The 26224-nt window shown below is 37.4% G+C and overlaps 1 protein-coding gene across 1 annotated transcript in view; it reads left to right on the forward strand.

Moving 5' to 3' along the window:
* The window catches only part of BABAM2 (BRISC and BRCA1 A complex member 2), a 170891-nt gene that overhangs the window by 11535 nt on the left and 133132 nt on the right, over positions 1–26224 (forward strand). Inside the window, exons 2-3 of the mRNA XM_009987645.2 lie at positions 8326–8402; positions 20803–20897. Coding sequence (XP_009985947.1) covers positions 8326–8402; positions 20803–20897 — 172 coding nt within the window. The remainder of the gene's footprint in view (positions 1–8325; positions 8403–20802; positions 20898–26224) is intronic.

Genomic DNA, 26224 nt, shown 5'->3' on the forward strand with positions numbered 1-26224 from the left:
TACTGTGAATTCTAGTTTATTTACTAAACCATAGTCTACTGGAGTGTGCATTAAGAGTGTTATCCCGTTGCAGTTTTCTCGTTTGTGTTCATTTTTCAATCACTTCTTCATTAAAATTACCATTTTCTGTTTCTATTTTATTCTTTTGGGGAGTGTTTGCACCATGTGTGGTTTTTAAAGAGAGTTACAGGCAATTACCTGTGTGTATAAAAGATGTTGTTTACAAAGGTAATTAGTTTGATTTTAAAAAATGTTTCTAAAGCACGTTTGTAAAGGGTGTTTTGTCGAAAACTTTCCGTTGTCAATTGTTAATTATTTTTCTTAATTTGTATCCTAATTAGCTCTTTGAGACTCAATAATAGAATCATAGAATGGTTAGAGTTGGAAGGGACCTCAAAGATCATCTAGTTCCAACTCCCCTGCCATGGACAGGGAAACCCTCCACTACATCAGGTTGCCCAAAGCCTCATCCAACCTGGCCTTGAACACTTCCAGGGATAGGGCATCTACAACTTCTCTGGGCAACCTATTCCAGTGCCTCACCACCCTCTGAGTGAAAAATTTCTTCCTTATATCTAATCTAAATCTCCCCTCTTTCAGTTTAAATTCATTGCCCGTTGTCCTGTCACTACACGCCCTTGTAAAAAGTCCCTCTCCAGCTTTCCTGTAGGCCCCCTTTAAGTACTGGAAGGCTGCTATAAGATCACCCCAGAGCCTTCTCTTCTCCACGCTGAACAGCCCCAGCTCTCTCAGCCTGTCTTCATAGCAGAGGTGTTCCGGCCCTCGGATCTTCTTTGTGGCCCTCCTCTGGACCTGCTCCAGCAGCTCCATGTCCTTCTTGTGTTGGGGACTCCAGAGCTGAACACAGTATTCCAGGTGGGGTCTCATGAGAGCCGAGGGGCAGAATCACCTCCCTTGACCTGCTGGCCACGCTTCTTTTGATGCAGCTCAGGATACTGTTGGCTTTCTGGGCTGCCAGCGTACATTGCCGGCTCATGTTGAGCTTCTCATCCACCAGCACTCCCAAGTCCTTTTCCTCAGGGCTGCTCCTTGTGAGCTCCCACCCTAAACTGTAAGGATTTATAAATGGAAACTTTTGAGATAGTGTGTTGTTTGGAGCTATTTTTTCAAGTACACTTGCAAGTATATTAGATGTGATGCTGGTTATCAGCTCTGTTTTCATATTCCTTTTTGTGGAGTATTCCTTTCCAACCCATCCTACTATTGTGACTGGAGAAGAGCTGTTCTAAAAATCAGCCTTCCTAGGCTAAGTGAACAGGGAGTTTGTAATGCTAAAAAAAAAAAAAAATCACAATCATGTGGGGTTTGTATGTGCTTTCATTTAAGGTAGAAGTTCTCTGAGGTGATTGCAAAATATGTCTGTGTGTGCTTCCTCTGCGTCCCCCATAGAGGCTGGGCTGAATGTCTGCCTCCAGCAGAGGCAGCTGTACTTTGGGAGATTGCAGGACACCTTCCACAAGATCGGGGCAGATGTGAAGGAGATTTGCAGTTCTAGAAGCAGGCCCAGAGCTCTTCCCACCTGCAACATCTGCTTTGGCAAACTCTCACTCATGTTAAGGAAATGTACGTTTTCTGTTAAGATACAGCTGCTGTATTTGTTTTACTAATGATGATAGTCATTAGATGCTTTGGTATAGTGTTTCTAGTGAAAGCAGGTTGCTGGCAGCTGATTTAATTGTAAATAGTTACTTGAACTTTGCTTTTTAAAAATGCAAATCTGCCTACGGGTGCAAAAGGAAAGTGAGGGGTTGTTTTCCTAGGGTATGTGTTCTGCCTAGCATCCTGCTCCTTTCTAAAAGTTCCAATTAGTATGATGAAATTTATACAAGAAAACATAAAGAAAACAGTGTAGGAAAATCAGCACTTACAGGAGATGAAGTTTTTGTTGGGAATATAGTTGGCATATCTGGAGATGCCTTGGAGCTTCCCGGTTGATAACTATAGATTGAGATGCTGTTGCAATTATGAAATATCATCCATACTAAACAGGATTCAAAATCAACATCATCATCTGTATTGCAATACCAAAAGTAGTCTTTGTGTATAATTTTATACTAAGTTTGAAGAAACCAGCTAGGGTACAAATGAGTTTTATGAAAACTGGGTTTATCTATTGGAAAGTTCTTTGGAATAATGATGAATTGATTTTCATATTTTAATTAAAATATGTATGTAAGAACCAATCACTCTAAATGTAACTGGATTTTTATTTCCCAAAAGCAGTGATGTGTGTCTCTTAAGTGCAAGCCCCTCTCTCTCATATGTGTAATACATATGTCTGTATAAGGAAGGGGAACTGAAGATGAAAATTGGTTGACTGGATTCTCTTCTGTTTCAAATTTTGCCTGATTGACAGAATTTTGGTTGAATCTGTTCGTTTTCAGCAGCAGCTGCTCAGTACTCTGCTTGTGTATTTGTAGGTCTCTGGGAGCCTGTAAAGCTTTGTGCACTGTTGCAGGACCTGCAGTATGATACAGCTTTTCACCATCAGTATCAGCTCTCTAAAATGTGATTTTCACCATTTTTCTGTTTCCTGGTGCTTGCAAAAAGCGTGTCACCTGCTGGCCTTCCTTCCACTCTCCTCCCCCTCCGTACACTTTAGCTATTCTTAATGCCTCTGTAGATGACTTTACCCATCTGTTGTGAATTCTGCAATTAATTTTTAATTAAATGGGATGAAATATTGTGTCTTCAAGGGACACTGGAGCAGATTTACATCTACAAAAATGGGAGACAAGAAGAATCTAAAGGTGTCAACAAAGACTATTCTACTTGAGTTTAACATTAAGATGTTTTTCTTAGCAAATGCCACAATAAGAATTTTGGGTGGAGTTTTGACTTTGCTGCCTCTTATTAGTAACAAGGGATTTACCTGTGATTATTACCTGTATTGTATTTGACTCTTACTGACAAAACCTTAAGCCTCTAAACCCCTGACTGAATTGTGTCTCATCATTACTAAAATAATACTAATTTTCTTCTTTAGCTTCTCATATTATGAAAGGAGCTTGACCTCCTTTTTCCCTGACAGTATCTTTATACGATGTATATAGAAGCAATTAGAAACATATACTGGGTATATTAGAGCTGGGAAGGATTGGAAATACAGCTAGTGGTCAGAACTTCCTTTGTGGTGTTGCCTTTTTTGTTTGTGTGTGTTATTTTTTCAGCAGTGTTCTTTATCAGGGTGTCTCTAATGCTGTGTGAAGCTTTCTTGGCTTTTACATCAACAGCCTGGTGAACAAAGAGAGTTGTCTGTTATCCAAAAAGTACTGATCCTCAAAACCAGCAAATGTAGCAGCCTAAGCTTCATGAGATTAATGAAGCTTTTGCATCTCTGACTATTCAGGTTAGACAGTCTCAATATTAAGTTCCTGAAATCATAGTGTCTAAAATTCTTAGTCTAATTTTTTTTTTTGCCATTGTATAGTAAAATTCACTGATGATTTGTCTTTAGATAGAAAAGGCAGTAAAGTTTCTGTATGATCTAAGAAACACTTGAATGACTAAACATATTGCATACCTCTTTTAATCACGAAATTTGATAGTAATCAAATAAATCTGACATGAATATTGGGGCATATGCCTTTACCATCAATTAAAAAAGAAGAAATAAAAAGAAGGTTGTATATTTTTCAGTAGACCTATGGTACTTCTTTTGACATTTCTGGATGTTTGCTATGATTTATATGCTTCTAAGCAGCAGATTTTTACAACTGGTATAAAAAATGAGCTTTGAACTGGAATTTTGGGATATAAAGAGGCAGATTTGAGGGGAAGTGTTGGTGGTTTTGTTGTTTTGAGTTTTTTTTCTTTAGTTCTTTGAACAGAATAATCACTTGTCTCCAGACTTTAAGGATTAAGATGGTAAACAGTTCAGGTCTTTTTTTTTGTTGTTGTTGTGACCCCTTCAGCTGGCACAGAACCTATTTTTGGATAAGATTTTACCAGAGCCTCGATAATTTAAAACTGCTTATCTTGGGAATACTAGGAATACCATGTTGAAATCTAGAGCTGTCACAGTCCTCCTTACCATCATGGCTTCAATCCTGTGGCTCAGAAGGAAAGGGAATAATAGTTTGTTTTTGTTTTTTTTTTTTTATAGCTTAAACAAAACAGAAGAAGTTTTAAATAGTCAGTTAGAAATACATTGGTATAAGAGAAAACCTTAATGTTAAGCTCAACTAGAACTGCCTTTCTAGATGCTTTTAGAATACTCTGAGAAGTATTAGTTTTGCAGAAAAATACCTTTCAGTATACCTATCATTATAGGTTGATGCCTTGTTCCAAGCAGCAAAACTGAGTGACTTTTCTGATTGATTGATTTATTTATTTTTATATCCCCCCCCCTTCTTTTTCTCAGAGATAATCTTTTTTTCCTTATGTGACTGGTGAAGAATTCTGAACAGTTCTAACTAAGCGTCTGGTGCTGACAGTAACTTTTTCTTTGAATAAGAACTGGTTTAGTTTATGCGTATTTTATTTACTGTGGAAGAAACCTGTTCCCAACAGGTCACAGACAATCCCAACTGCAAGATGCACCACTCTCTCAATAAAGGAATGTTCTACTTGTCTCCTGCTTGGAATACATGTTTTATGAGGATGTAATGTATCTCAACTCAAGTTTCATCTGCCTCAGCATATATAGTTTCTTCTATGTTTGATTCCATCTACCAGATTCCAACTATAGGTCTCAGCACAGCTCCTTCGAATAGGGCAGCATGGTTTGAAATGATACATTCGAGCATATTCCTTTGTCCCTGGAACTTGTCAAGTTGATGATTCTTTGATATTTTAGTAGGGAATCCATTGTGGGAGATCTTGTGATGTAGCATTAATCATCTTATGAAGACTAATTCATATCACCGCTGTGAGTATGAGAGCATTAATTCTTGCTTCCCTGGCTTTCCTATGTAAAATATTGACTATTTAGAGAAGATGTGCAAACCAGTGTAATATTTTTCCATGAATAAAGAAGGAGATAGCATACCTATTCATCATGAGATGAAGTCAGCTTCTGAAATTAATTTTCAACACCAGATATTACTGTTCTATCTGTCAATTCCCTGTGAAGATGGGACAACAAATAATTTTTAAAAGACCTCATATTACGAGTCATTCCTTGTCAGCGTGACTTTTATGTGGACCATATTAAGTAAAAAGATCAGCAAATGTACAGTCTTACGTTTTGGAGAGGATAGATGCCAAGCTTCTGGATCAGGTACATCTGTAATTATGAGCAGTTCTATGTGTTAAGGAAAGTCAAGCAGGAAAAAATGTCCATAGCTAGGCCATTACCTGTGGCTTTCTGTTGAAATAAAATCACAACACAGACTGCTAGATATACCAAAGTTTTGATTTGCCTTAGGAATTTTGTTCTTTTACTCTTTATACTAAAAAGGGACTGCTTCCTTTCAAATGTACGTGTGTAAGGTTTTTGCTTGGTTGTTCAGCCTGTTACGGTGATTGAGGTCTCGTGCGTGCTCTGGCCAGAGTAATTTGGGGGGAAAAAAAAAAGAAAAAGGCTGAATACTGTTACTTTCCATCACTTCTAGACCAATAAAATGAAAAATATCTCTAGTGGAGTATAATAATCTAGGAAAAATACTTAGTATTGCTTTTAGGGACATTTACCATTAAATCAGGCTCTTATTTTAATGTTAAAGAATATTATACTTTCCCTAAGTATTGCCAAATGGCCCTTTGTGCTAAAAGAAAAGATTGTAGGGTATTTGCAGGATCAGAAGTTCTTGTGTCTGTTGAAAAACGAACAACAATGTTATTTTGATGGCATTTGAAGAATGTGTCTCAGACTGTGACCTGTGATACTTTGAAAGAAACTTCCATTAAATATTAACTGATATTGCAGAGATATTTTGAAACTTGAGAAAGATTTTTTTTTGTGTTGCTTTTTTTTTGTATACTTCCTAGAATTGACCTTATACATGATGTAAGCCTTAGAAATTACTTGAAAGTAGATAATAATACTCTCATACCTATAGCTATTAAATTCATCCACAGCCATTAAAACACGCTAACAATGAGCACTTCTGTTTTGCTGTTCTCGCCTACTAAAAAACTACATCTTTGAAAAATTATATTCTCTTGTTTCTGTTGCGCTGGAGCCCCAGTCGTTCATATTCTCAAACTGATTTTACTCGTGGCGAGGGTGGTGATGCTTACTGTTCTAGCTAAGCCCTACCTAGGTGTAATTCAAAAACAAGTAGTCCAGACCATTAAATCAACACAGTTTTTCAGCTCTGGTCCTATTATCCAACATGCCACATTCACTTTTGTGTTGGCGTCATCAGGTGCAGGTTTAATAAACATCATCTCTTTTCCATCATCATCCTTTCAAGGAAATGCGAAGTAATGTTCTACCAGAAGAAAACCCAGTCAGTGTGTTCTTCCTGGATGAAACATTATGTGAACTAATCGTTTCTGAAATTTGCTTTCCAAGTCAGCTCTGCACGCATATGATAGTAGTTGTATATAAATTATGTTTCTGTAGATTGTTTTGCATGGTGCTCTCAGAAGACATTGCAAAAACCTTTTTGAAGAGAAGATAGGACATCTGTTGGTTCCCTTTTATTTGCAAGGACAATTGTCTAATTTCTGTAGTGATACTGAAAAAAATGTATTTGTGTTGAATCAATGTAGGGTGTTAATTGTATCTGTGTTAGATTCTGGGTGCACAGAAGTGGTTTGCTTATGTTTTCTGATGTTTTTGTGGAAACTTCATTTAAGTTAATTGATCTGTAGTTCTGTGGCTGGTTCTTTTTGATGAAGCTATGTGTGGGCACAAATTTGATTAAATAGTAAGTGTCACTGGCTGGGTAAAAACAATCTGAAGCTAGTGCATCTGATTTCCTTAACTTTCGAGTGTAAAGAGGAAAGAGATACAGAGCCAGCATCTGAGAGAAACGGCTCTCTGAAGTGTTTTGAGTGTGTTAGTGAGAATTAACATTACCCTGTTTGCACTGTTGCCTCTTTTGCGATAAGACACATCGAGTTGCAGGAGTTACTGTGTTGTGTAATTCTGATAAGGTAGGATCAGAATTTTTGTGCGTTCTGGCCTACCCATCTTTTTGCTTTTGACTCTGTGTGTGGCCCAGTGAGCGTGTCTTTCGTTTCATTATGTTAGAATCATAGAATCATGGAATTGTCAGCGGTTTGTATTACAGCTTTACTAGTGATTTTCTGTATGAGCTTAGGCAAGTTATTTTACCTTTGTTTACCTTCTTTTCACTGTGGTGTTTTTTTTGTTTGTTTGTTTGTTTTTGTCTAGAGTTGACCAGTCATTAGCTTTCAGCTTTAAGTGGTGTGCAACCAAAACCAATTCTCAGTATTAGGATGGCAAGAAGACTTCTGAGTTATCAGGATCCCTAGATGTGGAAAGCAATGAACCTCTAAGGGTTTCCAGTATTTTTACTACTGGAACCTGTCATGTGGCCGCCAGCCCGCAGCGGTGAGGGCTCCGTGGACCGTGACTGCCAGTGAATCAATTTGTGTCATTGTTTCTCCTTTTGCAGCTGAGATTTTCAGTTCTTTATTATGCAAAGATTTTGGTACATTATTTAAAAGGTGCAAAAATATTGGTCATCTCTGGCCTAGACACTAAACAGTGTTTCAGTGACTTCCGTGTTCATAAAATACTCGCTTGTCACAATGAAACGGAACTGCCGATGCGGTATTCCAGCTAAAGAGGAAATGGTCACGGATCATGAACCTACATCCTCAGTTCATTCATAGCCTCAAATACCTGGTTCTGAAACTTGCTCACCTGGAGGCTTACTGTGAGACTTTTCCACAAGGGAAAAATTAAATGTTTAAATAGGTAAAAGCGACTGAATGTTGATGTATTAAAGCTAAGATTCATTCTGGGTATCTTCAGAGGAGAGATAGGGAGGATGTAATGATGTTACTGTGGCATACCTAAAGAGCTGTCACCTGCAAAATTGTATACAAAGTAGAGAATTTGATGACTTTGACTAATTGATGCTATTCTGGTAACACTCTGAAACTGGAGCATTTTGTGTGTGTATCTTCTGTGTAAAAATGGGAAAGAAGATAGTTGGCACAGATCCTAAAGTTTCTCATGCTGTTGTGAGAACTGCTGATCAAAAGAGAATGGGCCTCCTGTATCTTTTCCACCTTTTCTTCTTTCCCAGAATCTTAAGGATGAGTATTTCTAGTATTCACATCATCTGTACTATGTCAGTAATTTGTACTCTTTAGAATAATGTTAATGTCTGCTACGGTCTGTAACTGCTTAACACATTCTTCTCTTATCTTCATTTTTAGCTGTACATCCTTGACCCCTGGACCTAGCTGTGATCGATTCAAGCTACATATCCCTTATGCTGGAGAAACACTGAAATGTGAGTTAAAAACAATTGCTATTGCATCTTGGCCTTTCTTTCGGTAACGGCGTTCTATATCATGTAAAGTTTTCCATTGTGTCTAATTTTATTAGTTTTGAGATGCTTGTGTTTGTTTTTTTTTCTTAAAGCTTCAGTTCAAAGAACACGCAACTGTAACAATATCTAATTTTTAAGATAAGTTTACAGCCTTCCTTGATAGTACAATTTTGAAAATAAGTCATAAAAGCCAAATCCCCCCCAATACTTCCATTAAAATGTTATGACTAAGACAATCTCGTCACCATTTTTAGACTCACTTATGATTTGTGTATACTTTGTGTTCTTTCTCTTTTTCCTCTTTTAGAAAGAATTCCTTATTAAGGTCTAATAAAAGAAGTCAGTCTATTATTTTATTAGGTATCTCTGAACAGTAATTGGTATAATTGACCAGATGACAGAAAAGTGACTTTTTGTTTTTTTCTGGTTTAGTGGTGTGATTAAATCCTCCTTGCCCTTGGATGATCTGTAGATAGCTGGCTCATTTACCTACTCTTCAATTACTCTGTATTTTGTTCAAAGGGTTAGAATAAAATTTGCTTTTGTATGTTTTTAGAAGGTAAAAACCAGTTTTCTAAACACCTGAGTTGCTGATAATCTGCATATGAAAATGGTAACGTCGTGTTGGTTTTTGTCTCTAACAATTGAAATATGAGAGAGGATGCAGAATTTCAGATAAGTAAAGTTTAAAGCTTGGCAATTTTAGATTTAGGGCAGCACTGGTGAAACCTCATCTGGAGTACTGTGTCCAGTTCTGGCCTCCCTAGTACCAGAAAGGCGTGGACATGTTGGAATGAGTCCAGCAAGAGACCACAAAGATGACTGAGGAACTGAAGCATTTGTTGTACAAGGAGAGGCTAAGAGAGCTGGGGTTTCTTGAGAAAAGAAGGCTCAGGACAAATCTTATCAATGTGTATAAATACCCGATGGAGGGAGTGAAGAAGATGGAGCCAGGCTCTTCTCAGTGGTGGTCACTGAAGGAAAATGTTCACAAACTGAAATTGAGAAAATTCTATTTCAAAACATTTTTTTCTGTGCTCAGAGATTATGTGTCTTCATCCTTGGAGATACTCAAAACCCAACTGGACATGCCCCTTAGCCATCTGCTCTTGTTGACCCTGCTCTGAGCCGAGGGATTGGACTAGGCAGTCTCCAGAGGTGCTTTCCAACCTCAGCTGTTCTGTGAGTCTGTGAAAATGTGCCATCTGGAGGAGGAAGTGCTTGATGTGAACAGAAATGTTAAACATTTGAAACACTTCCCGCTTTTTATAATATCCATTTGCACTGCGTCATACACATGCTATAGCTCTCTAAGAGATTTTAACATTAAGAATGTTGTTGTATTCCTCTGTAGTAGTTTTCTTGTCATTGTGTAGTGCACTGGAAGTCCTTCTCCTCTATGAACAGAAAATAGTTAAACTTGTTATCATTAGACGTACTTTTAAAGCTTCCATTTGGCACTTACAAGGAAAGTTTTCTTTCCCAGAAGTTGATCTGGAAGCTTGCTTGTGTGTTCGAGAGAGGAAATAGGCTCATGTATCGGTCTACTATAACTCCTTTATCTATTCTAAAAGTATGAAATCATGGCTCAAGAGCTAACTAATCATTCTTTTCCAAAAGATAAAAATGAAATATTAAGTCCTAGCTATCAATTATTTAAAGGGAAAAAAAAAAAGAAAAAAAAGAGGTGGCTATGCTTTTATTCAGAATTTTCAGTAAGTAATGGCTGTATTATATGAAGCCAACTATCCTACCAAGTAGAATTTTTGTCCTTATTTAAACTTTTTTTTTTTTTAAAAAGTGATATTGTGTAGCGGACCCAATCTGTTGAGTCTTGATGTGGCCTGGAGTGTCTAGTAGATTATACTTGGGACTTGTTGGATGACTGCAATCAAGATGCAGTGAAATGAAGCTTCATTGGATGACATTGTTTTAGAGAATGGTATCATGTTTTCTGTGGGACTGTACTAACTCTCTCATTTATCACCATACAGGGCCCTATTATTACATTCTGAGAACTTTTAGTCTTTACTTGTTTTTAAGTTGAGACTGGAAGCGTTCCTGATTCATAAAGGAAAATTAGTAAATTAAAATGCCCATCTGCGAGGAGACAGGCATACAGACTATACTAATATACTAAAATAACTGTAGTCCACTTAAAGTATCTAGAAATATGATTGAGCTATGCACGAAATGTCAATATTGAGAAATCAGCTTTTTTTCTTCAGTTCTTATCTTGTATATCACATAAGCAGTTAAACAAAACAACTATTATGCTACTGCTCTTCTCCACCTTTGCAAAACCCAAACCACACATTTTAACCATGCTATGTATTTTAACATGACCAACTGAAAGTGGTGTAAACAGGTGTCTCTTTTCCAGAGGCACCTAACAATAGCAGTGAATTCAAGTAATCCTTCACGTTTCAGCATTATGTTTGAAAATGCTGTGCATTGTTCAGTCTCACAGCAGATGGAGTAAATAGTAAAGCAAGCAGATTCAAGAGAAGTTTAATAATTTTTGTGTTTAGACCTGTAACGATGACAGGGGAAGGCGGCCATGGTGTGCAACCAGAGATTTGTAGATGCTTTGTTGTAGGCTGTTGCTAGATATGTTATCTTTCAAGGGCAGAATATTTCTGCAAAGGAAAGTTGCGAAATCTGCCAGAATAAACAGATTGGCTGAAAATGTTCAGGATCTCCAGTGGATGGTCTTCATTATGTGGTGCCCAATACAGGCTGAAGTGTGTAGTTCCTTTGTGGTTTGTGTTACATCCTCTTTGCAACAGATCAGATCTTTGCATATCGTCAATCATAACCGCTGCCACTGCACAAATACCCTAGTATGAATCTGAGCGTGTTGAAAACTGTTGGTATGCTACTTTAGAGAAGTATAACTGCATAGTCACAGTCCTGTTTTCCAAAAGGCCAGGAAGTTCACTGTTTGCTGAAAAAGGGGAAAGTGCACTTGCAGGCAATGCAGAGGCTGGCTACCTGTAATGTAAAGTTATTGTTTTGTTAGCTTTCGTAAGATCAAATATCCTGTGAGTTAAGAATGGCTTGCTGGTAATTTTAATGCATTTTCTTGAGATCCAGCTAGCTATTTAATAGTTTTTTTCAGATGTCTCCTTCATCTTACTCTTGCATATATTCTGAGCTGCTGGAATGTTATACTGAACAGTTAACTTAGCTCCATCCAGGAACGTTGGAGACCTTGGAGATATCCACAACTTTATACTAGAGAAAATACTCTGTCAGTGTTGGAGATAAATTAGTTTGTCATGCTGATCGTCTTCCGTCACACTTAAGAAATTTTTAAAAGGTGCTTTCAGAGATACACTTTTACTTTATTTTCTTTCGTAAGGGAAACCACAAATTTTGTGTTTTCATGTCTAGAATGGCTGGAAAACTTGAACCTACTCTTGCTATACTATTAACTAAAATCTGAGACACCTATATTTTTTGTATTCATTCATCCAACACTTAATGCTGCTATGTTAAACTCAGTGCTTTTCTTTGTATTTGAATTTTTCAAAGCTTTTAATGGGAGTTTTAACTCCAGGAAGACTGTCTGTAATATCCTGTAAGCGGTTGAATCTGTGTTCCAAGGACAAAACTTATTATAAGCATTCTGGTATGCAGAACTGTCCCTTATTGCTAAGTGGACAGCCATATTTGCTGAGTAAAGTTCGTTGTCCTTTCTGGGAGAACTATTTGTGTATTTTGAGGTGAAGTGTTTTGTAAATCTTGCAGATGTGCTGGTCTTCCTTGCTGAAACGTCAAGGCAGATGTCATAGTAGAAATTGTCAGGATAAGCAGAGTTATAAGCTCTAATAGTCTTTATTGAGTAATATTAATAATTAAAATACACCATTAAGAAACAATTCTTTGGTCATTGCAATTTTATTTCAGCAAACCCTGGAACCTCTTGGTTTTGTTTTTCCATTTTCACTCAAGCTTTCATTGCTTCTTGCTACTAAGAGAGGCTGACTTTCTTTTTTTTGCCTGTGCTCTTCACATTTTCTTTTTCAGGCACTGATGCCTCCCTCCCTCTCTGTCCTTGAGTGCTGTCATCTGGAATTTCACGGTGATTAAACAATGTGTTGCCCTTGCGATGCTACTGTTCTCTGTGGCCTCTTGAACTCTAGTATTTTCATCTTCTCTCTGATTTTCGCTGTTTTTATGTGAGTGGATTACTTCTCCAGGTTCTACTGCCACCACTTTGGTTTCCTTGATCCTGAAAAGCGTTTCTTTTGTCTTATTCAAAGCTTTGGTTTTTTTTTTTTCTTCTGATTTGTGTTTCTTAGTTTCTTACTCGTTTTAGTTATAGGCCTTAGAGGGGGGGAAAAATCGTAATTTTGCTGCCTAACTGTTTTAAGAATAGTGCCCATAATACACTGTACAGAATTTCATCTGCTTTTATTCCTGTGATGGAACTCTTTCAGTAAGTTCATCTAGTCTTCCTGTGGCTTTCTGCTTTAAGGAAGTAATTAGAAATAAACAAAATGATAAATATGAAGAAGAGCCTGACCTCTCTTTTAAAAGCTGCTTTGCAAATTTGTTTGCTAAACACTTGTTTATTGTGCCAATAAACAATTGTAAAAAGGATTTTACAAGTTATTATAAGATTTAAGATTCTCATAACTAGGTTGCTGCAATGCGTGCGTCAGTCTTCTGTGCACCATTAGGTTACTTTGCACTGGTTGTGGTTTAGTTGATGCTCTTATGGGAAGGACTTCTTGATTGCTGTATTTCAAATTATACTTAGATGATATTAAGTGTCTTTTTTGCTGGATCATGCAAGGTACCAAAGATTTTTCCCAGCAGTATGTTTTGTGAAGTTTTGTAAAAGCAAGGCTGCTTTACATGGCAGGAGAAATGAATCTTCTTCCTTCAGTAACCTGTTCATTATCTAATGAATGTGCCTCATGGGAAACATAGGGAGAGAGTGTCTAATTTTTTTATTACTGATTTCTTCTTAGAATACAAAGCTTACAACAGTATTTTCACCTTTTAGATAATCACTTTCCTCTCATATGCGTCAGTGGGGTTTTTTTTATTCTTTTTCTTATGTTCTGGACTTCCTTGAGCAAGTAAATAACAGAAGTTTTTGCAGGTATAAGCCTTAAATAGTATGTTTCTGCATCAAGAGAAGTGGCTTTACAATTATCTGTGTACAAATGCGGACTTACAGAGGTTTAAAAGATTTTAGGTTAGGCCTCCACATTGGTATTAACATAGTGCTGTCCTACTTTTCTCTTTCCTTCTTTCTTATCCGGTTTGGATTGCAGGTACTGATGATGGTTTACAGTCCATTTGTTTGAATGTGTTTCCTTCACTTTCACCTTTCCTTTTCTGACCTATGTGGTGTCTCTGTTTGTTATAACTTCTCCAGTGTTGCCTGTCTTTAATTTCTACCATTGTCTTATCCTCTCTTTTATTATCTGGTGTTCTCATCTTTGTCCTCTTCAATTCTAGTACTAACATTTCTGAGAAAGCAGTTGCCCAGCTGCAGAAGTGCAAGTAACTAAGATTATCTTACTGCCTTATTGGTCAGCTTGGAATCCAGCTCATTTACTCCATTTTTTCAAATTTGCCCACTTTACAACAGAACATAATTTCTCTGTCTGCATGTAGTCTTGCACCTCTTTTTTTTTTTTCTCCTCCTATAACAACATTTGTCAGTTGAAGTTAAAGAAGAATACACACCCTGCACCTGCAACCCTTTGTCCAAGAACCAAATAACCATCCTGCAAATCCTTTCTGTATCTTTCTTCTTTTATTGGAAAAGTGGGACTTGATTCACTTGCCTAACTATAGATGTCTAACTCTCTTTGATGTTCCTTGGGGTATCTTGCTTGGCCTTTTCAGCTGCTCACCTAGAGAACGCTGATCTCTCTGAAAAACCTTGTGTCATAGCTGCCATAAACGTGCCCTGAGACATCTCAAATGACACTAAACAACTTGGTTAAACAACTGAACCAAGCTCATGGAGACTGGGTCCTTTGCAGCTTGCATGTAGTGGAGTAGCTAGGATTTCTTCTGGAGTATCACAGAGGTACGGAGAAGGGTTTTTTAATTTAATTAAATACTTTTTTTTCAAATAGTCCCTCTATGAAGAGATGTCTTTGTGTCTTTAATAGTGTCTTTTCTGCCTTTTCTTTTCTGATACCTTGATTTGCATATAAGGTCAGAAATAAAGCTCAAAAGCATCCTGGCTTCTTGCTACCAGATGCTGTCTCTCTAAGCTTCAGGAATATTTCTGACTTCCACTAAACAACCTGTAAGAAGTTGAAGCTACACTTGGTTTACAATAGGATTATTGTTTATGGTCAGGTGAGCAAAGGTCCCCTAGTATTCCCAGACACCAGTTGAGGGTAGCTGTACCCACCTGTGGGCAGAAGTCCTGCTTCAACCAATCATTTTGGGAGGAGCTTCTGAGGTGTAATTATCCATCTCTACTTGAGAGAATAGCCTGGCAGCACCAACACTGCAGCAAGAATAGAATTCGTCTTGTATCTTCTTCCAGTAGTAGTTTTATATTTACCAAAGTTGTGTTGTCTGCCAACCAATTAATAAGAAGCTCTATAGGTAGTGTAGTACTATATTTGACTCAAAGCCTGTAGATCAAATATCTTTAGGGTGGAATCCAGTGACAAGTCAGCAGGTCTGCATTTAGTTCATTCAAATCCTTTCATACTGCTGATTATGCTGACTTTGTATCGTGTTTACAGATCATATCGAATAACTGATTCTTTTTGTATCTGTAAACACAATTAACAATGTCTTGTTTAGGTAAGAATTTGTTTATAGAGGAGACTGATCAGTGTTTTTTTTTTTTCTACAATTCATGTGGCTGCTAGAAGAGATAGATTAACATTCTGAATAGATGAATAATAGAATTCTACTTATTATCTTTTTAATATTCAACAAAAGCAGTTTCTTTATTTTCCCAAACCTGATTCTGCACATAGGATTGGTCACTTGCATCAATGCTATTCCCTATTATCTGTGAATGCGTTTCATGACCAAATTGCATTTTGATTTTTTGTTTGTTTCTTAAAAGCCAAATGGGTTGATCTCCTTCATATGATGAATTCTGTTCAGATGGATCTTATTCCAGGCTGCAGTGGACACATGTTTATTCTACATACTTAGTGCTGACTTAAAAAATCTTGGGGTCAGAAAAAGCTGAAGAATATTATAGATATCCTTTCAAAGGTAGAGTTCAGGATGTTAACTGGTATGTTGCTTCCTAATTTTTCTACCTTTAGGTAATCAAGGATATTAATGTTGTGGCACTCTCAGTACAGTGTCTTTCAGTACTGCTAAATTTACGGTATAGTTAAAAAAAAAAAAAAAAAAGAAACATACCCCCAAAATGAAGTTGTCAGGAGAGGAAAAACTGTATATAGGATAGGCCAGTGGAAAGCAACTGTAAGGATTTAAGAAATTTCTATTTCAGAGTTACACCTATCTTGCTTGTAGTTAATCCTTACCACTTTGTTAGACTTGCTAATGCATTTTAATGGATGAGAAAAGAACAGTGTGTGTGTATGTGTTAAAAGAAATTATAGATTTAAGTATTAATATTTCTATCTTTTTGCCTATTGGGAGCATATGAACTTCTCTTTTGAAATCCCGTAAAGTAAAATACTTCAAAATCCAGTGCTATTTGCCCGAGGAGAGGAAAGGAAGAGAAAATAATTTTTTTGGAAAATGGAAAGAAAAGATGTGTAATACATCCTTTTTCTTCTGAGTTTATCATTGACTTCATGGCTTTAACTTTATTGAAGTAATTTTAAATTCTGTAGTAGTATTTAATTAGAAATGTAATTCCACTGAAGTAATTATTGGCTAGTGTATCTACGGAATTGAAATAAATATGGTCTGAGTGTGAAGGTTTTGCTTGCATTGTTCTTACACTGGAATGATCATGGTCAATGGTGCTGTGGAGCACCACACAGTTTGCCTTCTGTCAAGGGAATAAGGACAAACAGAGTTGAAACGTGAGAAACTACATACTCGAGTGCTGGAGATTCAAGGAAAAGGGTATTTGTTTCCTTTGAGTGAGAAGGGGAGAGAATGCAGGACTATATTGATTTTTTTTTTTTTTGTGGTTTTGCTTTCAAAATGAAAATAGTAATTGTTTTCAAACTCTAAACACAATAATTTTGCAAATAACTTTATTGGCTGAAAAATTTATGTTTTTATCCCATCACAATTATATTTGAAGAGGGAAAGCCACAGTTAATATCATGTACATATTAAATAAAGTAGTTGTTAAAAAAATGAATATTTCTGCTAGATCAGGACAAAATGGTAGCTGATGATTCAAAATATTTAACACCTTATGTCTTGCAAGCTCACTGCAGAGACTAGTGTTAATAGTTGTGAGGTAAAAACAGATTTGCTGTTGCATTGACCATTGTGATTGTTTAAATACCTTTTTTTTTGAGTCTATTTTTTAGTTATGCATCATAGCCCTGCCAAGCAAACTGTTAACTGCAGTTTCTAATTTCTCTGATTTGTGGTATTTAACAAGAACAAAACTTAGGTTTAGAATTGGTTCCCTTAATCTTTAGTCTGATTTGTAACGGTGTGTTTTTGTTGAGAATGCATAACTTGTGAAAACAGCTCATGCTTGTAGTTGGGAATAGGGCAAACTCATTCCTTGGTACCTGAGCTTTCTAGGGTCAAAGGTGTTACTTTTTCTGTCCTAGTATGGTAAATTAAGCAAGGCATAAGAGAAACTATATGGAAGGGCAGGGGATGGAGCAGAAGAGTTACGAGAGTCCAGGGGTCACGTGAGTGAATGTCTAGTGCAGTTCAAAAAAAAGGTTCTTTTTAATTTTCTTTTAGCAACTAGGTGAATGTCTTTGGATTCATGGCAGAAGTGAGACGTACTAGAGTAAGATTTGATTGAGGGGATGCCTTTTTTCCTTTTTAAGTATGTGAAAAAGTTGTTCTCAGGTCAGATCATTCCTCTTCAATAGTAAGATGCTGTATTTAACTGACGAACTGAAAACCACAGATGATACAGAAGCACTGCTCTTTGCTAACTATTTACATTGAAGTAAAAACACCATTTTGTTCTGAACCTTTTTGTCTTTATTGTCACCCAGACTGTATGAGGTTTGATTGTAACAGAATTAGAATTTACATTTAGATAAAAAAACCTATGCTGCTGTAGGAAAGAGAGTGTTAATGATTCATTAAATTATATGTTTCTGGTTTAGTTAGAAAATAAGGACAACAGCATGATTATTTAGGTTCCGTGGGGTTGTAAAATGTTTTGAGTATGGTCTCTGCACTAGTTGTTTGTGATTGTATGATTAACAGGCACTGAAATAATAGTTTTATTTATTTTGCAGCCTAGAGAGCCCTTCAGCCATACCATATATAGCCTTTTGGAAAATAACCGTACTATAGGAAAAATAATCTTGGAATACACATTGACTTTAATGCTGATATATTGGGTCTCAAAATTACTTTTATTAAAGGGACATGGGAGTTTGGATTTGAGGCATATTTACCCTGGGCAAGTAGAAGCAATTATAAGTAATAGTAACAGAAAATCAAATATCACAATGTTACTTTTTACTCTGGATTCTGTCTCTTGTACTGAATAGTTCTATGATATCAGTAGGTCATGAAAACGTTTTAAAGCAAAATATCTGCATAGTTGATCACTCACTGTGGATAAGCAGTGATAAGCCACTAATATTCAGTGGAAGAAGGGCAGTGACAGAAGGAAGTAAAGAACTATGAGCATGTGAGAGAGGTAATAGCTTGGTTTGGCCAGCTGCAGCTGTGACATGCCTGACCTCAGTGTGGCCATGCATCACACCTGAGTGATCAAAGAGGGTACCCTCCCCAGCTGTTGGTTCTGTCCCACAGCAGGAGTCATTGCATGGGACATGCAGCTGACCCAAACTCCAAATGTAAAAGTTTACCACTTCAGCATGTTAAACTAATAATGCCAATTTTAATTTATTGTCATACTTGATCGCTGCATATGAGATGTTCTGGGAGCTGCTGTGAGTTCTCTTCATGTTGCTGTAGAACTGAAAACACTGGGGGGAGGGGGGGCGCGGGGCAGGGCAGAGTTTGTACCTGCTCTAACCTTCACGATGCACCCACTGTCACATCTTTCCTGAGGTTCACCCATTAATGTGGAGCTTGCAGAGGTGAATACAGTTCCTTGCTAATCTCACTACTCTAAGCAGAGTCTTGGAGCCACCTCGTGATGTAATAGTTTTTCACTAATGAAATGTGGAGGTATAACATAAAAATATAGAGTTTATTTTGATCCTTCTTTTATTCTAAGCAGCCTTTTGTAGTGTCTATGTAGTTGGACTTCAGCTGGTAGTGAGCTGAGTTGCAGCTATGTGTACTCTGTTTAATCAACTCTTTTAAAGCAGGAATGCGGAGAATGAAAAGCATGCAACTAGCAATGCAATACGAAAAGTATGTATTAGATGAGCTACTTAGCATCACTTAAGAATGTGGCAAAACTACAGATACAATTCTCTCCTTCAGAGTAGCATTGGGCTACCGAAGTCACAGGCCAAGCTTTTTCATTGTGCTGTGTTCTGAGTTACTCATAACACACCTTTTTATCTATGAAGCAAAGCTCAGTGAAAGAATGTTTTATGGTGCTGTCTCCTTCAACACATAAACTTGAGAGATGCCTGCTCTGTATGTAGAAATTGGTGAGATTGTTGTAAGGAACCATACATGACTTTTTAATTGTAATAAATATGAAGAAAAGGCTTGAGTTATGGTGGCAAAGGAACTATCCAGTCTAGTAAACATGAACTTTTCTAAATTCTCCATTGCTGTATTATAGTTTAGGCAGTCTAGTAGGTATTTTCCCTTACTTAATATAAGTGCATTTCCTATTGCAATTTTATGCAGTTTCCTCTAGGATTGCTGCCTGATTTGTTCTTCTTTGAATTGAAATATAAGATTGTTTTTTATGTTGGCTGTGTTGGATATTTTAACTGACAGACTTCTACTCTTTCCTGCACCCCATACTTACACGTGCTCCTGATGTTTGTGAAAGGAAGGTAGGAGCAGACAGGAGAAACCCGCACTGTGCCCTACTGAGTCGCATGATCAGTGAGTTTATGATTTGGAGCGATACTGTAGAGCATTCCTACCCCAGACTGGCTGTTGGCTTCTTGGTCATGAACCCTCATCCTCTGCAAATTAATCTTTACAGCATCTTTGCTTCCAGCTAGAGCCAAGATAAGTTTACAGAATATTAGCAATTAAAACTGTCAGGTTGAATGTCTTGAGACGATGACATCACTGAGCCAGCAATGTGGCTTTCTAAGATTTTTTCAGCTAATGCTTTTCTCCAGTTCTGCATTCATAATTTTTGAAAAAATTAAAAGTGGTTTAACTTTCTCTGAACATAATTGTTTATAGGACTTACCACACTGGTTTTACTTTGCTACGTAGATTATAAACAAGTGTTAAAACATATTAGGTGCTGACTTCTTTCTTCTGATGCTTTCTACCTCACAAATCTGCGTTAGGCAAAAGCTTGGAGTTATCCTTTCATATCTTCATAAAAAGGCAAGAGTGATTGGAAGGTAGAGGAGTAATGCTAGCTATATTTTTCTTGTTGAATTTGGGATTTTTTTTAAAGAACTCACATGCAGATGACCACCTCTTGACCTGTATGAATTCTGAATTATGTTTACTAGTGAAATAATACCACTCAAATGACTTTGAACGGTCACGTCAGTAATTAATTGTATATGATGAAGTTTTATATTGTCAGCTAATTTTAGTCTCTCTGTTTAAATGCGTAATACTGTATTTCTCTTAGCCAGAATTTGGATAATTGGAATGGTTCCTATTGAACTGCATATTCTTCCTTCTAAGAGTTGCGAGTGGTGAGGAGAAGAGGGAGTAAGTGCTACTAAGTTTTAAAGCTCCAATATTTTGAAAATATCTTACTAGTTCGTGTTTGACTTTGACTTAATATGCAAAACACAACAAAATCTAAATGTGATACTTTTTTAAAACACTGACTTGGTGTTTTGAGGCAACTCTCAATAGTGTTTGAATTGCCATTTGAGATACGAAGCAATAATGTATTTCATGTTTCGTTGCTTGCAGAGGAGGAAGAAGCTATGCCTCAGGAATTTGACTTCATCCCCCAAAACATCTGATGCTTATCTTGCATGTGAATTTTTGTAAAAGTTATATGGGTATATACATGAAGCATATTTAATGTCGCTATCAAATTTTATATTAAAAATGTGTATCGTATGTACAATGTTTTATTTATTTATTTATAAGCACATACATAGTGCAAATGATGTTTTGATTTATTACCTTTCAGGGGATATAATTTTCAATGCTCACTATCCTGACCTGCCACCAGATTTTATCTTTGGAGAGGATGCTGAATTTTTGCCAGATCCTTCTGCCTTGCATGTAAGTACTTCACTGTTTGAGAACCTTACACGATGCGGAGTCTTTTTTATTTTAAATAATTTCACCAATAGGAACTTGTTAGCAATGCAGAATAAAGAAAAAATCCCTTTTATCTCACTGTTATGTAAGTATAAACACTTTGTCTTCTAATGTGATTTTAAAGTTGAATCCATAAATGTAGGGTTTTTAAAAAATATTTTAATGGAGACAAGATGACATTTACAATAAGTGTTCTGAGTATCTTTAAAAGATGACTTTTTAATATCATCTTAAAAGATCTGTTTCAGCAAAAAGGATTGCTCAATTGTGTCTTTAAAAAGCACTTAGTTCCAGAAAAAGTAGCGTAATGTTGTATAGTGATGTTGTTTTTTGTTTTCCCATGAGGAAGGATAAAACCAGGTCGTATGTTGTTGAAACCACTGTGTCAAAGAAAGATATCTGCTCATATGTGGTAGGGTTACCATAAAGACAAAGAAATACCCTTTTAAAAGCTGAGAGGGTCAAAAATTAACTTAATGAGGAAATATTTTTACACAATCTTATTACTATGGAAGAAGAAATACCACAACCTGAAAACAAGCATTTTGTCCACTATTCAAAATCAGCCTCAAGTAGTAAAGCCCTGTTTGAAGAATCTAACAATGGTTATGCTTTTAAAATACTTCTCTCTCTCAGAATTTCCTAGTAGTTACTAAAGCTCTGTGGCAAGGTATTTTGAAACCCAGAGTGTTTTTCTCTTTTACTCTCCTCCTCTCTTTGGGCTCCATTCTGCTGCCTTTGCAGACCTGCAGCCTTGTTTCTGCATCATCAGTATTGTTTGTCAGTAGGGTTTGGGCATATTTTTTCCAATAAGTGTCCAGTGCCTGTGGTTATGGTGCAGAGTTTAGTGGCTGTTTCAGACAAGTATGGCTTTGCCAGAGAGATCTACTGTAATTCCTGCTCAGTCACTGTCCTGGTTTTAGCTGGGACAGAGTTAGCTCCTCTTCTTAGCAGCTAGAAGAGCTCCGTGTTCTGGTTTTACTCAGAGGCTCGCTCTGAGAAGAATGCTGATAGCCCACACAGTAGGTCATGATCGATTTATTTTTTTTCTCAAAATTTTCACCTTTTATTAGAAAGTTGACCTGAAAAGCAATTGACACTTTAAATATATTTTATTTTATAGGCTGTAAGGGTATGTGGGAATCACTGGCACAAACAGGCACCTGGGAAGTGTCTTTTAATTGAACTTCTCCTGGTGTAGAGGCTTGCTAGAGGAGAGACCCTTTGCATAGTCCTCTCGTGCAGCCTCTCTTGTGCTGTATCAGAACATCTCCAGTGCAGCTGGGTGATTTAATGAGGTATGGGAGCTCCCCAAAGTAAGTCAGAGTCTGTTGTGCTGTACTGTTTAATTTTGGGGTACAGGTGTCATGGGGGAAGAAGGTGAGGCAGTAGCCACAGAATTGAACATGTCCTTCACGTGAGACTTGACAGATATGGTGTTTTTTGGTTTTAGCCTTATTCACTTCGTACCAAGTTACATTGAAAAACTATACAATAAAAGAGTTGATTTTAATAATTATTTTAGCATACCTAACAGAATTTTTAAAAGGTGAATGTCTTATTTCTTTTTTTCCCCTGATCGCTTTCCTGTTAAGCTTACAAATTCCTTTGGGAAGGAGGCGTAGTGCTGCTGAATAGCTATTTTGTTAGGCTCATTATAGAAAAGATTTTACTTCATATGACAACTCTAGAATTGTTTTCACACTCTTTTTACTTACCAGTTCTCCTATTTTCCCCATTTTCTGTTTGGTTGTTTCACAATCTTACAACCTTCTGAGAAGCATTCACACTAGCAGCCACTTTCTGCAGTAGATGTTAAAGGAAGAGGAGCACCTTTTAATGTGCTGGAAAGCTGAAATTAATAACAAATAGAAAATGAGATATTAAATAATTTGGGGCATGTTGAAGAAATGCTATTCAGATGGAGTGTGATACAGTGCCACATTTCTCATGTGAAAAGAAGTCTTTAGCACTAGTGATCCACACGGAAACCCACAAGGATATAAATGTCCTTAGTTATCTTTCTTTCTTATAATGTCCTTAGTTATCTTTTCTGGGTCGTGGCAATCCCAGGCATAAATACAGACTGGGTGGTGATTGGATCGAGAGCAGCCCTGAGGAGAAGGACTTGGGAGTACTGGTGGACGAGAAGCTCAATATGAGCCGGCAATGTGCTCTTGCGGCCCAGAAGGCCAACCGCGTCCTGGGCTGCATCAAGAGGAGCGTGGCCAGCAGGTCGAGGGAGGTGATTCTCCCCCTCTACTCTGCCCTTGTGAGACCTCACTTGGAGTACTGCGTCCAGTTCTGGAGTCCCCAACATAAGAAGGACATGGACCAGTTGGAGAGGGTCCAGAGGAGGGCCACGAAGATGATAAGAGGCCTGGAGCACCTTTCCTATGAGGACAGGCTGAAAGAGTTGGGGCTGTTCAGCCTGGAGAAGAGGAGGCTCTGGGGTGACCTTATAGCGGTCTTCCAGTACCTCAGGGGGGCCTACAGGAAAGATGGGGACAGGCTGTTCAGGAGGGCCAGTTATGATAGGACAAGGGGTAATGGTTTTAAAATAGAGGGAGGTAGGTTCAGGTTGGATATTAGGAAAAAATTTTTTACTATGAGAGTGGTAGAACACTGGAACAGGTTGCCCAGAGAGGTGGTGGATGCTCCATCCCTGGAGACGTTCAAGGCCAGGTTGGACAAGGCCCTGAGCAACCTGATCTAGTTGGAGATATCCCTGTTCCTTGCAGGGGGGTTGGACTAGATGACCTTTGAAGGTCCCTTCCAGCCCTAACCATTCTATGATTCTATGATTCTTTCTTTCTTACATTAGTCATTAATAATACTTCTTTTGAGAGCATTGCTTTTCTTCTTCCTAAGCACAGAACAAACTTCCTGTCTTCTTCCTTGGAAAGCCGCTTGAAGAGCCATTGGTCCTTGATGCATAATGAGATATTAGCCAGCCTATTTTAAAATAAATTAAAAAGAAACCAAAAAAGAAATTTACAAGCCAACAGCTTTCGTTTGGCCATTATGCCTTGCTATAGTATTCATTATATAAATGTAACCTTTTTGGTAAGGTCCTTGGTCATTCTTCTCCAGTCCATCCTGATGTTATCAGAGTACGTTATCTCCACCTTGCAGCTATGATCTACCTGATGTATCTTTGCTTTTGCATTTTGCCTTTTAGCGTTCAACAGGGTTTGCTGAGTTGTTTTTGCCAGAATGTTGCATTAACAACAGAATGTTGCTTATGCCAAGTATTTAAATAACTCCTTTTTTTTTCCACAGATCTCAGAACTGTTTAATGAAAATCTTTTTAATTGAATTCTAAGATATTAGCAATATTTTTAATGTGTTAACATACCTTTCTGCTGGCTACAAATAAAAATAGATTAGCATGTTGAGCAGAATTTAATGCTCTTAATCTTGAGCAATCTTCAGATACTTTCGATGCAACAGTTCCTGGCAATCAAAGCAGAATCTACCATTCACAAAAGCATGTAGATTGTATTAAATGAGGAGCACAGTCTGTAAGTAAGTAATATGCGCTGCTGAATCTGTGGGAATTCTGACATTGATCCTTCCTGCACTGCTGTCATCTTCCTGAGTGTCTTGTTTTCCAAGCAGAAGTCATCACATGCTGTTACATAGCTGGAGTCAGGCATTATGGTTAGCTTTAAATGAGAACCAGGTACTCCAGATTCCTCAAGCTCATGAGGCTGTAATGGAGGCTTTCAGTAGACCTCCCTGAAGACATTTGAATGGCTGTGCTGCAGATCACTTCAGTCACTTCTTCAGTTTCCATGGCCATGGGCAGACCTTCACGTTAGGTTTTCATAAGTGCAGTAACAGGTGTTCAGTTAAGCAGCTGTTAGCCAGACAGCTAAAACAGGATTCCAGAAATACTGCATTTTAAAAAATAGATGCTGTAAGTGAAGATTTCGTATAATCTTTTTTTTTCCAAATAATTCCTAAACGAGTAGGCCTGTGTTTCAGCAGTTGGGTGATACGTCGAGCACTCATGTTGGTATAAGCAGAGCTAATCAGCTGCTTTGTTAAATTGGTATTGCCGTTGCAGAAATCAAATCGAAACTGCTCACTGAAACTCAGCTTTACTTCTGTGTCTTGCACAGATGTTAAAATCACTTGGGTTTGAAGTTCAGGTTGAGTCTCAAGTTCAGCACTGCAAAACATATGCTTCATTAATGCCTTACCAGCAGTAGTTACTCTTCTGGTTGCAGAGTCTGATTGTGTGTATTCTGATCTTCTAGAATGATACAGAGATTGAAGAGCGATGCAACAGGGGGCAACTGTTCCTTTTATTTTGGTTTGTCATACAGTTTTAATTACAGTTAGAGGGCTAAATTCTTTAGGTTGGTGATGCTATTCATGCTCAAAACATTGTTAGAAATAAACATATTTATTTTTTATTTTCATTAAAAATGTCCTCACCTATCGTATGCATTTGATATTTGTGTGTGTAGCATGCATAAATAAAATCAGCTTCTCGGAATGTAAATAGAAAAGTTCTTATCTGCTTTAGTGTTTATTCATTTCGGATGACAAGTATTAGAAATGTATTTTAAAAACAACCTATGATTCACTCCGTTCTGATTAAAAATTCAGTTGGCACAAAACAAGATTAGTGATTGTGTATGGATGAGATTAATTTGGAGCTCATTACAATGACGCCAGTTTGAGTAACAAGAATTGTTTGTTATGTTAGCCTAGTTGATTGTTAATGTGAGCCAGTTAATAACTGAAGTGCTTATGCAAAATGTTAACCCCATTTTTCCAATGATTTTGAAGTAAATTCTGTTTGGCAAAGAGGAGACAGTAGCAGTATATGCAAGCTAACTGTCAGTTTTAGGATTTGGGTTTTTTAGCATCCTACTTCAGGTCTCCAGCTAGTCTGCCCAGAATTATTCTGCCCACCCATTGCTATCGAAAAGGCTCCATTAGCCTTAGTGGGGATGGAGGCAAGAGGACATTAGCGTTTCCCGAAACCCAGTAAGTGTTGAATGTGTCCTTGTGGGCTAGTGTATATGGGAATACTTAGTGCTGCGTTCATGCGGGAGGAGGGCATTGCCATGACACAGCTTCAGAGAATGGGCCATTCTGGTTCTCATGCCAGTATGTAGCATTGGGAATATTGTTTCCCTTTGTCTAATTGTTATTAGTGAGTACAGATTTCAGTCATTGTGGAGTTGATGCAGCTAGTTGTGCTACTCAAGTGTATTGACTGTCATGCTCTGTATCTTGTGTAGAACAACGTTAATTTTAGGTTCTAGCAT

The sequence above is a fragment of the Tauraco erythrolophus genome, chromosome 2 (genome assembly GCF_009769465.1).
Source record: "Tauraco erythrolophus isolate bTauEry1 chromosome 2, bTauEry1.pri, whole genome shotgun sequence".
In the NCBI taxonomy this organism is placed as follows: domain Eukaryota; kingdom Metazoa; phylum Chordata; class Aves; order Musophagiformes; family Musophagidae; genus Tauraco; species Tauraco erythrolophus.